General features: G+C 40.8%; 1 protein-coding gene across 1 annotated transcript in view; it reads left to right on the top strand.

Annotated features, from left to right (window-relative positions):
* The window catches only part of PATL1 (PAT1 homolog 1, processing body mRNA decay factor), a 35,435-nt gene extending 22,936 nt beyond the window's left edge, over positions 1-12,499 (top strand). Inside the window, exons 10-19 of the mRNA XM_065881874.1 lie at positions 418-598; positions 1,107-1,230; positions 1,698-1,795; positions 2,240-2,299; positions 3,337-3,485; positions 5,142-5,301; positions 9,150-9,305; positions 11,137-11,228; positions 11,324-11,473; positions 11,791-12,499. Of these exons, the coding sequence (XP_065737946.1) occupies positions 418-598; positions 1,107-1,230; positions 1,698-1,795; positions 2,240-2,299; positions 3,337-3,485; positions 5,142-5,301; positions 9,150-9,305; positions 11,137-11,228; positions 11,324-11,473; positions 11,791-11,812 (1,192 nt within the window). The 3' untranslated portion in view covers positions 11,813-12,499. The remainder of the gene's footprint in view (positions 1-417; positions 599-1,106; positions 1,231-1,697; positions 1,796-2,239; positions 2,300-3,336; positions 3,486-5,141; positions 5,302-9,149; positions 9,306-11,136; positions 11,229-11,323; positions 11,474-11,790) is intronic.
* The last annotated feature ends 701 nt before the right edge of the window (positions 12,500-13,200 follow it).

Genomic DNA, 13,200 nt, shown 5'->3' with positions numbered 1-13,200 from the left:
TTTTAAAAGTATATAGACTTGGGGTCCAATTGGCATGTGTTCAAAGTCTCTCACTCTGCTGCCTGGTATCCTGCTTGAGGCTAGCTACTTGATCTCTTTTGGCCTCGGCTTGTTGTCTTAAGTGGAGAAAATAAATCTACCTTATTACCTCATGGGGTTATTGTGGGGCTTATACAAAAGTCCATAGGTAAAAGTGCTTAGCTTATGGTAAGGCACTTGGATCTTAGTTTTATCTCCTTAATTATGTATTGCACAGCTCTTTCCTTTCAAATTCTGTTAAGATTCGATTCTTTTTCACTCTTTTAACAGAAGCAAAGGGGAACTTTCTTTTCAATTGGCCTGGTTTACTCCAGTGCTGTTACAAGGCATAATTCATGCATCCACGTGGAGTGAATGTGGCATGTATTTCTTTTTCAGTCAGCATCGGAATCTCAATGGTGCAGGAGATAGAGGAAGTCACCGGAGCAGTCATCAGGATCATCTCCGAAAGGATCCATATGCCAATCTCATGTTGCAGCGAGAAAAAGATTGGGTCTCTAAAATCCAGATGGTGCAGCTGCAAAGCACTGATCCCTACCTGGATGATTTTTATTACCAGGTAAGTACTCTGTGCTAGTTTTGAGGATAATAGTTTAGTCCCTTACCCTGGTGAAGGTACTCATTTAAATATTGGTAGAATTAAATATTGATAGAATTTTCTTTTGAGGTAGTCTTCAAGTGGATAAGAATTGACTAAGCAAATTCTGTCCTCTTTTCAAGCTGAAGAACCTGTCCCACTATTCACTCAAAGGTTTGCATATATGCCTTTCATTTCTTACCTACGGAGGCTCTCAGACCAATATTTTCAAATCTTTTCGGCATCAATAATCTGGTTCTTTCAATGAAGAATATTGGCAGTCTAACTTTAAAGATATTTCCATTGATGATTATTTTGAAGGCTGGGATTTTTTGATAAAGTAAATTCATAGCAGTCTAACAAAAATTAAAGATCAATATATTTATAGAGTACAAGTAGTGTTGCTACCGCTAGTATAAGTATTGTTTCATGATAAAGAGAGACCATATTCTGGGCTTGTTGCAACTGAAATCATCTTCTCATGTGGTAGAATTATTTTGAAAAACTGGAGAAACTGTCAGCTGCTGAAGAAGTGCAAGGTGATGGCCCAAAAAAGGAGCGCACCAAGCTCATTACCCCTCAGGTGGCCAAACTGGAGCACGCCTATAAGCCAGGTGAGGTCCTTATCCCCACAGCCATAATGGAGAGGTGTGGTGCTGCTGATAGGATAGAATAAAAATAACTGTAAAGATGACTGGATAGAGATGTTTGAAACTGATGTGTAAAGTATCATTGTCCTTGACAAATGCACAGGTCAGCCTTATTCAAGCATGGAGTGAATGGTTTGACAGATGGCCTTTTAGATCCTTTTCTACTTGAGATTCCATGACTTTTTAAAACCTGTTATAATTTCTAGTATCCATAAAATAGATAAGGGGGAAATACTTCAGATTTTTATTTATTATTACAACCAAAAAAATGGGAAAGGATAGATGTTGATAAGAGATTGCTTTAGATAATACATAGATTTTTGTAGTAAATTGTTAGGCTCTGTGTAAAGAATAGAGAATATAAAGATCTTTGAAAGCTGTCTGCCTGCATTTCTGAGTTTTTATTTGTTGGAAATTTTTTGTCCCTGCAGTGCAGTTTGAGGGCTCTTTGGGAAAGCTTACTGTCTCTAGTGTGAATAATCCCCGAAAAATGATTGATGCTGTTGTGACATCTCGGAGTGAGGATGATGTAAGTGTCTGTAGAATTGTGTGTTTAAAAAAGTCTGCGTCATCACCACTTCTTTGGGGGTCAGTGGATTGGAATCCTAAGGCAGCCAAGCGGGACCGGGGTGGCAGGAGCCTTTGAACTAGGTCAGTCTGGCTGCAGGCAGCATCAGCTATTGACTCCAGTTTTTAAAATTATGATTTTCTCTGTGTTTTAAGATTTTCCTATGATATCTTCATCTTCCACTGCATTGTGCAATTACCTTTTGCCTGTCTGTGAATTCAGTTTATGTGTGGGTTGATTCAGTCAACTCTATGACCTTTGTCCACATTAGTTTTGTTTTAGAGTATTGACTTTCAAAGAGTCAATATTCTCAAAGTATTGTTACAAATGGAATTACCTGTGTGCCAGTAAATTATTTTTAACATGGGTAAAGAGTTCACATTGAGTAGTCTTGTCTTTTTTTAGGAGACAAAAGAAAAACAGGTTCGGGACAAAAGACGAAAAACCCTTGTCATAATTGAGAAGGTAAGTTTTAGAATTTGTTACTGTAGTGAGTTTCAAATAAGGAAGTATTAAATGTATGTGTGCTCAACAATGGGAAAGTAAACAATCAGTTAGTGTTCCATGATTTTAATTAATGGATATATTTGTGTAAAGTGCCTATTGTGTACAGGGCACACTAGAAAGGAATGTGGTATGCCTCACCTATGGCCTCATGAAAAGAACACTGCAATTAGAAGTCCTGGGTTTTTTGTCCAGGCTTGTTCAGTTAACAACTGTGAATGTTTTGGGGCAGGTCATCTTCCTAAGAAAATGAGAATAAAAATTACACTGTTCTGCCTATGAATTAATTGAGGTCTATTCAGTCAGCTCACATATACTTATTGGACATTCCCTGGGTGCTGGGCACTGTCCTGGGTTCTAAGGACAATCAGGTGATACATAAGCAGTTAGTGTTAAAGCATAAATACATATTGCAAGGCATAGAGCATAGGGATTAGGAGCACAGACCCTGGAAACAGTCTACAAATCATGTCTTTTCCATTTCTCAGAGCTGTGACTTGAGGCAAGTTATTTAACCTTTCTATGCTGTCCTCAGTTTCTTTATCTTTAAAAATGAAAACTATAAGAGTCTGTTTCTCACTGGGCTGTGGTGAGTTAGTATTCAGTGAATGAGTACTTGCAGAGTGTTTAGAGCAGTATGCCTGGCACCCAGTAGTAAAATTAGCTGTGACCGTTTTTATTAATATAAGGCATTACTTGGAGCAGTGGTACACATTGTTTATCTTACGGTGCTGTTGCCGCTGCTGGAGAATTTGGAAAGTGTGTAATCATTTCACTGTCTGCCTTCTGGATTAGAGGTCAAGGAGGTACAGGGAATGATGTTCAAAGAATTTTTTAAGTTATTCCACTTGCTTTTCTGGGTTTAAAAGAGCACTTTTTCCCTCTCAATCTTATTACAATGCACTCTCACTCTTTTGTCTTTATCTGGTATTCCTAAACTGTGAAGTTGTTTATTTAATACTCTGAGCTTGCTGAGGCCTGCTTTGTCTCTCACTTAGACCTATAGCTTACTCCTTGATGTGGAGGATTATGAAAGGCGTTACCTCCTAAGTCTGGAAGAAGAGCGACCTGCCCTGATGGATGAAAGAAAGCACAAAATCTGTAGCATGTATGACAACTTAAGGGGGAAATTGCCTGGACAGGAGAGGTAAGAGTAGTGTACTTCGGTAAAAACATAGACTAGCTAGACTCCTTCCTCTGCTACATTGAACTTTATACGTTCTACCCTTTGGATATCCTTCCTTACCATCTCAGTAAGCTCAAAGTCTTTCCTTTTGGCCTCAAATGCCACTTCATATAAAATATTTCATAATTCTTTCCAGCCAGGAAAAAAATCTGTTTATCCTGAATTCATTTTTTCAGCAAGTACCTATTCAGGTATCTGCTAGGAACTGTGCTGGGCACTGGAGATACAGTGGGGAGCATTATTTAGCTTGTGTTGTCGAGCTTACAGATTGCATCTGGTTTATGCTTACTAATGTTCAACCTTGTGATCTTTATGTATTTTCTTTCCTACTAGGAGGGAAAGTATTAACTCTTACACTTCCTTGGGATTCCCATACAATACTTATTTGCTATGGAAACCAGTTGGTTTTCCAGTGGAGACTAAGCTCCTTAATATAACTTCTCTAAATCTCTCTCATCTCTCTCCCACCCAGTATCTGGAACAGAATCTTGCTAATGGTAAATGTTCTATAAATCACAATATTTATTTGATGAATGCAAGAGGACTGTGTCTCCTAATCACTCCCTTTCTCTTTGCCCATTCAAGAGAATTGATGATTCTTCTAAGCCAGGACATATGCAAAACAGAACTTCAAAACAGGACCTTCTTTTCGGCACACCTTTTCTGGAGTCGGGCTGACAGGGAACTGGTTGAATAAGTTTGGGTTTATCCATAGATTTGAGTGTTATGCAGCCATTAAAATGTATGTAGTTAAAGTATTATTTATTGCCGTAGAAAAGTGTTCACAAGAAGTTGTTGAGTGAAAAAAGTCAAGTAACAAAGCCATATAAATTATATGGACCCTTTCTTTTAAATGAAAGATAAAAATATACAATAGACAGCAAAAATATCTTCAAAATGATAACACTAATAAATTATCTCTGAGATTATGAATATTTTATTCCTTTTTTCTTATATATATCTTCAGATTTTGCTGTTTTACCCATGTCATTTGTGTAGTTACTTAAAAGTTAATAAAGGAAATTAAGGCAAATAGTTTGATCAATTCTTTAACATAACAATTTTTGAAATGATGATTTTCAGTATTTATGAAATGAAGAATTACTTTTTTTTTTTTTTTATTATTCTTTGAGACTATACCAAAACTCCACAGTAGCTTCTTTATTTATTTAGTTTTGGCTGCATTTGGGTCTTCGTTGCTGCGTGTGGGCTTTCTCTAGTTGCGGCGAGCAGGGCTACTCTTTGTTGCAGTGCGCGGGCTTCTCATTGCGGTGGCTTCTCTTGTTGCAGAGCATGGGCTCTAGGCGTGCGGGCTTCAGTAGTTGTGGCGCACGGGCTCAGGTACTCCGTGGCATGTGGGATCTTCCCGGAGCAGGGCTCGAGCCCATGTCCCCTGCATTGTCAGGCGGATTCTTAGCCACTGCGCCATCAGGGAAGCCCCGAAGAATTACTTTTTATTATTTGGTTGAGAGTTGGAGAAGTAATTCTATTTTGTAGTACAGATAATTGTAGAGTGAAAATAAATGCAGTGTATTCACTCAGTAACATGTAAGAGGAAAAAAGGGATTTTTTACATTATTCTTGCTGGCCTAAGTTAGCATTCTTCTTTCCCTGCAGGCCCAGTGATGACCACTTTGTACAGATCATGTGCATCAGAAAAGGGAAGAGAATGGTTGCCCGTATTCTTCCTTTCCTCTCCACAGAGCAAGCAGCTGACATTCTCATGACAACAGCCAGGAACCTCCCTTTCCTTATCAAGAAGGATGCACAAGATGAGGTGATCCACCATGTGTGGGACATCTTTCCTTTGGGTCTTCATAGTTGAAAAGATTTCTAGAATCCAGATTTCTTTTTGTCCCCTTTTCCCTTTTGTATTCTTTTGTCTTTGGCAGAGTGATATGATTATTTAAGGCAAAAACTTTACTCCAGGCCTGTATTTTTAATGTCACTTTTTATCCAACAGACCATGTTCCTAAACAGGAGGAAAGCAGTAATTCTGTCTTACTTGAAGTAGTTGTAAAAGCTGTGGTCTGTATCAGAATCGCTTAGGAAGCAGATAATTCAGCCCTACGCCAATCTTGCTGACTCAGAATTTACAGAGAGACGATCAGGGCTTCTGGGTTTATAACAACATCCCCGGCTGAATCTGATGCTCACTAAATTTGCAACTTACGATCATGCTTACTTTGTCGGATATAAAGTATCATTCATTGGGCTGTTATTAGTAGCTAACATTGACCTGTAGACTTAGTTGAATGGTGTCCCACAGGAATTGGGCCAGTGCTTTTAAGTAATTTTATCTAACCTAAGCTGGGCTGGAATTTGAAACATGATTAGCAAGTTTCTAAGTTAACTCTTGGTAAGAATTGCTCTCTGCTTATGCGTGTCGTAATACTCGAAAGGTTAGCACAATTTAAAATAGTCTTAGAATTTCAAAACAAGGAATTGATAAGGTTAGCACAAAGGGCTAGTATTACTCAATGTGAGATTCAGAATAATAGAATTTATGAGCGTGAACCTGAAAGATGTGAAAATTATTCCTTCTGAAATGATAATAGAATTGAAAGAATTTCTTCATTCAGCAAATATTTATTGAATACTTCTATGTACCAGGCACATTTAGGTCCTAGAAATATAGCATCTAGTTCTAGGTGCTGAGAGTTAGGAATCCAAAGATGCCTGCTTTGGTAGAGCTTATCTGCTAGTGAGGAAAACTTGGTTAAGTGTAGAGGCTAAGTTTTTACTTGTATGCGTTAAAGAGTAATAGACCACATCTCTAAACACCATTTTTTTGAAGTAATAGCGTGTTCCAGGTCCTGAGGCATAAAATGTATGAGATAATTCTGGAATATCTTGTATCAGAAAGCATGGAAGCTAAAAGATTACTAGGGTCCTGTGTAAAAGATGCACAGACCAATTTGAAGGGGTCTCCTTTTGGTCAAAATGGGATAATTTGCATCAGAAAGAAAAATTATAGGAGTGGATTGAAGTAAATCAAATATATTTAATTTAATGAGTTCATAATGGTATGAAAAAAATATACTAATCACCTTCAGAGATTGCTAGGCTATCAACTCATTATTCTGAAAAGTGGTAAATAAAGGAAAAGAAGCATTTATCCTGCCGCATTACAACCAAATGTCATGGTGACCAGAGAGTGATAATAGAAAAGTTCTTCTTTATAGAAGGTATATCAGCTAATAAATTCAAAAGAAATGATAAAATTAGAAAATTGCAGTTTTACAGCTCCTAATGGAAAAGCAATCAATCTAGGCAGCAACCATTCCTGGTGCTACAGAAGCATTAGGTAAAAGGTGGATGGGGACCTTTATGGTGGTTGGAGCAGGCAGGCGACACCTGAACCCACTGATGACTGTTTTTGGTTTTATTTATGTATGTATGTATTTATTTATGGCTGCGTTGGGTCTTTATTGCTGCGCGCGGGATTTCTCTAGTTGCAGCGAGTGGGGGCTACTCTTCATTGCGGTGCACGGGCTTCCCATTACAGTGGCTTCTCTTGTTGTGAAGCACGGGCTCTAGGCACGGGGGCTTCAGGAGTTGTGGCACGTGGGCTCAGTAGTTGTGGCTCGCGGGCGCTAGAGCGCACGCTCAGTAGTTGTGGCGCACGGGCTTAGCTGCTCCGCCTCATGTGGGATCTTCCTGGACCAGGACTCGAACCCGTGTCCCCTGCATTGGCAGGTGGATTCTCAGCCACTGTGCCAGCAGGGAAGTCCCCCAGTGTTGACTGTTAACACCACTAAGGGGGACAACCGGACACTATGTGCATCTTGATGTGATGCGGTAGAAAACACACAGCTCTCTCCATGAAATTTTCTTGCCATGCACCACCCTGACCCCTCCATTGAACTTGAATTGAATCGAACCTCTAATTATCAGTTTTTATGGGAAAAAACAGAGGATGGTGAAACCTGTTTAGTGACACCACAGGGGTGCAATTAGCCAGATCCAAACTATGGGACAAATGACCCAGTTTCTTCAAATAAATGGCATGAGAAAAGGAGATGGACAGTGACAAAGGAGCTATTAACAGATTTTAAAAGCCTTACCAGCCGAATGCAATGTGTGGATTTATTTGAATCAAGATTAAAATAAATCAGCTACTGGGACTTCCCTGATGGTCCAGCGGTTAAGACTCCACTCTCCCAATGCAGGGGGCCTGGGTTCGATCTCTGGTCAGGGAACTAGGTCCCACATGCTGCAACTAAGAGTTTAACCATCCCGCATGCTGTAACTAAGACCCAGCGCAAGCAAATAGATAAATATTTAAAAAATAAAAATAATAATTCACATTGCTGGTCCTAGACTGAATGTCCATCAAGCTAGGATGGGCATGTACCATATTGGCCAGAGCATTGAGGAAAGCCTTTGCTGTGTTGGACTATATTAACTGATGGCATTTAAAAAAAAAAAAAAAAAGGATAAATCAGCTGTTAAAAGACATTTTTGAGACAGTTGGACAGACTGAATTTGGAATAAATATTGGATGATAATTAAGGAATTAAACTTTGTTAGGTGTGATAATATTGTGAGAGATTTTGTTAGCGATGCCAATTGAAGTATTTATGGATGGAATGGTCTTATATGGGAAGCACATAGATTTAATAAGGTTGGCAACCTGTTGTTGATTGAATTGTTGTTGAAGTTAGGTTATGGGTGTGTGGACTTCGCGATACTGGTCTTTGTACTTTTGTGTATGTTTAAGAATGGTTTCATTTTTAAAGCTCTGTTTATTTAGAGTAGTAGATCATGAAAAGGAGTTTTCTGCATCCTTGGATGCTGTTTAAAGTAGAACCAGCCATCACTTTTTATGCCATGGGCATTGAGTGCTGGAAGGACCCTCAATTTCCTTTCAAGTGTCATAACCTAGTTATACCAGTAGCTCTGTATTTTAACTTCCCAGTCCGGGCCTTAAGGCAAAACGGAATGAGTGGACCAGCAGGCTGGAATCCAGCAGCCTTGGAGTCTGGTTCTAGCTCCTAGCTTTGTAACCGAACACTGAGTTTCTGATCACTTAGCTTCTCTAATAATCTATAAAAATTGATTAATCATTTCCTCATTCAGCTTTTATAAAAAGATAAAACAAGGTACAGTTAACTCTGAAAATACTTCTCGATAACTCTGTAGCACTGAGAATTTTACCTGTGTTAGAGTCCGTCTCACAATATATTAAAGTTGCCAGTTTACTCATGGCTTCTCCTCTATGCCTTAGACCCCTGAGGGTCTGTCCTGTTTACTATTTGTTTTTACCTCACATGCCTGGAACACATCTAAATGTGTAAAAGCATCTAAATATTTGTGGAGGGAATACTGATGTTTTATCGTGAATCTGGCTATGTATTTGAGAAGGTATGTTTACAACCTTGGTAAACACAAGTAATGCTGTTTCCTTTACAAGTTGAGTTGAAAAAGTTCTCAGTAGCTACCATAGAATCCGCTGTTAAAATGCTGGTAGTATCTGCTAGGCTTGTCAGCCCTTTTTGGTTAAATCTTGCCTCGGGAAGTTGAATATACAACTGAGCATCCTTCCATCCATGCCCACTGATGGGGTGTGACTGAAGTAACAGTTGCCGAGATGTAATGCCTTTTTTTTTTTTTTTTTGGTAGGTGCTGCCATGCTTATTGAGTCCCTTCTCTCTTCTCCTCTATCATCTTCCATCAGTGACTGTCACCAGCCTTCTGCAACAGCTAATGAACCTACCTCAGAGTGCAGCTGCACCAGCACCCTCCAGTCCTCACCTCACTGCTGTGCTCCAGAACAAGGTGGCCTTGCCCTTTTATGTCCCTGAACTTTGAGAGGCATTTAAATTTGAGTTATGAGTAAAAATAATGACCGCTGTGGCAATTGTAAAAAAAAAAAAAAAGGCTTCCTTCGGCCTTTTACATTAAGCTTATAGTGATAAAAACTAGAAATAACAGTGATTTCAACAAAATAGAACGTTCTGTATCTCATGTGGAATAAATCTGGTATGGTGACTGCATGGTGTCAGGGGTACAGGCTCCTTCAGTTTCCCTTCTTTGCCATCCTTAGCAGTGGCTGCCATGCTTGTGACCTCTGATGGTCCACGATGGTTGTGGAATTTAAGGTTCCACTTTGCACCAGGAAGAGAGGTGTGTTTAGAAGGCCAAGAGGTGTGGAGTAGCTGTCTGTCCTCCGTATTTGGACCTTTTCCAGGAGCTCTAACCACCAACTTCTACTTAATCTCAATGGCCAGATCTTAGTCACATGCCATGCCTAAACTGCAGGGAAGGCTGGAGAACGTCTTTTAGTTCACGCCATTGTCACCACAAATAAAATCAGATCTAATAGGAGAAGGAAAGCATACAGTATTAGGTAGATAATTAACGGTCTCTGTCATAAGAGACTATTTCATATTTCATCTATATCAGGTTAAAGACCCAGAGACTCCTAGGGGAAGCAGGATACAGAAGAAGAACATGAGCTTTGAGACAGAGCAGGTTTCCCTCCTTCTCTGCCACATCCTAGCTCTGTGACCCTGAACACATTATTTCACTTTGCTGAGCCATACTTTCCTGATCTGTAATGTGGAGGTGATGAGGTCAGTGTCAGAGTTGTCCTGTTTCTTAGATGAGAAAGCAGCCGTGAACGGTTCAGTATAATGCCTGGTACACAGTGAGCACTCACTACGGGCCGTCTGTTACAGCAGAGGGAAAAGTAGACCCAAGGCCTCTTTCTTCTTATACCTGAAAACCTGCCAAGCATGGCTCGGCAGGGCTGTGAGTACCTCAGAGGCTGAGAGGGTGATGGTGCCTCAGGGGACATAAGACAGGGGTTCTGGGGTAATCAGTTGTGTGCCTTCCATGTTATTTGGTCTCTTAGCTTTAATTTTGATAAAGACAGTAGAAAAGCATGAAGTCAGACAAGGTTATGTAACCCGTTGTTTTTCTGACAATGACATGAAGGGAGCTTTTTTGGAAAGGCAAGGTTATCCTGTACGAGGTGAACTCAGAAAGGAGGGGATGGAATCCCAAAATATCCCCAGCTTCTCTTTATGGTCCATTATAGCTGTGATTCATACGTTTAACCTAGGACTTGAACATCCTCTCTAAGCCTTTATATTTCCAGATATGTGTGTCCTTTTTTAAGGAAATTTTCTCTTCATTCCCTGATCATCCCAGTTACCTTTCTTTGTATGTTTTCTCACAGGTCTTAACACCATTTTTCTTAATTCAAATTCTATTTAATGTTTTTTATTCTATGAACTTTAATTTTCTGTATCAAAGTTTGTCTTCATTTAACTCTCCTTTTTAATCCATTTCTGTTCTAGTGAACAGGAGAAAAGCTAAATCCCACATTGCCCGTGGCAAGGAGAAATTGTCTTGTCCTGTCAGGGTGGGGTGGGGTGTAGAGGACTGCTGGACACTGGGGCTTCCTGTTTCCTTTGAGGGAGCTTGTTGCTGCTGTACCAGGAGAAGGCCACAGCCTCTCGGCTCGGCCCGATTCCACAGAGCAGCACAGCAGTGGGGTTCTTTTGATCCAGCACCGTTGCCCGTCTAGCGCGGCGGTCCGCGCAGCAGCGGTCCAGGAGGACTGGGTGCAGCGCCGCGTGACGCCCTCTGTCTCCTCTCGCAGTTCGGCCTGTCACTGCTTCTCGTCGTGCTGAGCCGGGGGGAAGACCTGCAGGGCTCAGACCCCACTTCAGAATCAACGCAGAGCAACCAGTGGTCAGTCTAGACTGTGTTTCTTCTCTTATTTTAAGTTCTTTTAGGTAATCTTTTCATTCCTTTTTTATATTGTTATTTTTGATTTTCCCTTTCAGGACGGAGGTGATGTTCGTGGCAACCCGAGAACTTCTGCGGATTCCCCAGGCAGCCCTGGCCAAGCCAGTCTCTATACCCACAAATCTAGTATCCCTGTTTTCTCGTTACGTTGACCGACAGAAACTGAACTTGCTGGAGACAAAACTGCAGTAAGTTGGAAACAGGAGAGTTCCACATCTCACTGAAGTTGGCACTTTAGAAGTTATGTTGAGGCTGGGGGGGGGGCATAAAACTGCATTTGGTGGAAGAGATTAAAGATTTCTGTCAAACACACGAGTATCTGCGAGATATAAAAGACTGTATTGGATGCACCAGAACCCTCATCGTTAAATAAATGCGAAGGGTACAGATACCGTGGGTGTTTTGTTATGAGAGTTCATACAAGGATGTGACTCTGATACAAATGACTGACTTCTGTTTTAACTCATTTATACAGGTTTCCTTTCTCTCTTTCTTTGTACCGTAGGCTAGTTCAGGGGATACGATAAAAGATCTCCACATGTGTCCTGTACCTCCTTTTGGCTGCCACCTGCACTGCTGCCACCACCAATGGAGTGTTGTTTTTAATGAGGGAGGGAAGGTAGCTTATTCCCCAGAGCGTCTTGTGGGACCGATTCCTGTTCACAGGGGTTGGCTCTGAATGCCAGGTATTTCCCCACTGGTCTGTGAAATTTGGCTGGGTGATACTTCTGCTGGTTTCTTCTTACCTTCTGTGTTACAATTCTGCATGTCCTACTTTTACCCAATTCTTCTCAATTTTGCATTTTCTTTGCCCTAGAAACACAAATATAATCTCTCCCTTTATCCCACCACCACTACTCCAGTTCAGAGTAGATTGTAGCTTGCCAAAGGATTCCTTCCCTAATCCTCCTGAAGTCTTTTTTCATTGCCCCATATTAATATGACTGTAGGTGAGCCAATTAAGTAGAAGTCTATATATATGCGCACACACACCCCCTTATACACACACTTATGTGGTCTCCAAAGGATGCTTAAAGAATGAGTTTTAGATTGAGAAATATTTAGGTGACACAACCCTTCTTTAACCACAAACCAGTTGATGTATTTTTAATCTGATTCTCGTCCCTCTTGTAATGAATTTGGTGGGTTCTACTTGTTTTCATATAAATATAGGGTATGGAGCACGTTTAATAAAACCAGAACTCTTAATTGGCTGCTGCCCAGCTCTAGGCTGAGAAGTTCTTTATCTCCTCCCCACTTGTATTTCCTTTGGTTCTGTCCACCTCAGTGAAAACAGCACACGGTTAAGCCTTTTTCCTGCTACAACTGCAGTGTACTTGAGCCTGTCCCCTCGAGTGCATGGAAGATTGCCCAAGATGACCCTAACCTAGAGCCCGCTTCCACCGTGTAGCTTTTGCACACTCAGTCTGTCTTCCTGAGACTACTTCAGTAAGCCATGCTCTCACTTCTCTCTTTTCTGTTTTTATTTGGTGCCATGGGGAGAAACCTCCACACCTAACCATGGAAGCTAAGTCCGGCCTGTGCTGCTCTTCAGTTTCCTCCACACTGTGGGCAGGGCTGCCGTCCTCGCTGCTTCATCTCACCCAGGTCCCATTCCCAGGCAGCCAGGGGCCTGGGTCTGAATGCGAGCAGGGACAAGCCTGCTGTGACCCTAGTCACTTATCCCTCCCCCATTCAGCAGTCAACCAGGATAAGGGGTTTTGATCCCTGGTGATGATAGCCCTTAAGAAAATTCAATCTGAATTAATTTCACATGACTGTCCTGATGCACATTTTGCTGTTCTAGCCTTTTCGAATGTAGTGGGGGACAGGTTATGATATTTAATGAGATTGAACATTTTGCACATAAATGTACAACAGTAAGGTCCTCAGTTATATCCAGCTCTCCTTGTTC

Source organism: Phocoena phocoena, chromosome 8, assembly GCF_963924675.1.
Source record: "Phocoena phocoena chromosome 8, mPhoPho1.1, whole genome shotgun sequence".
Lineage (NCBI taxonomy): Eukaryota > Metazoa > Chordata > Mammalia > Artiodactyla > Phocoenidae > Phocoena > Phocoena phocoena.
This window is presented reverse-complemented; position numbering and strand designations above follow the sequence as displayed.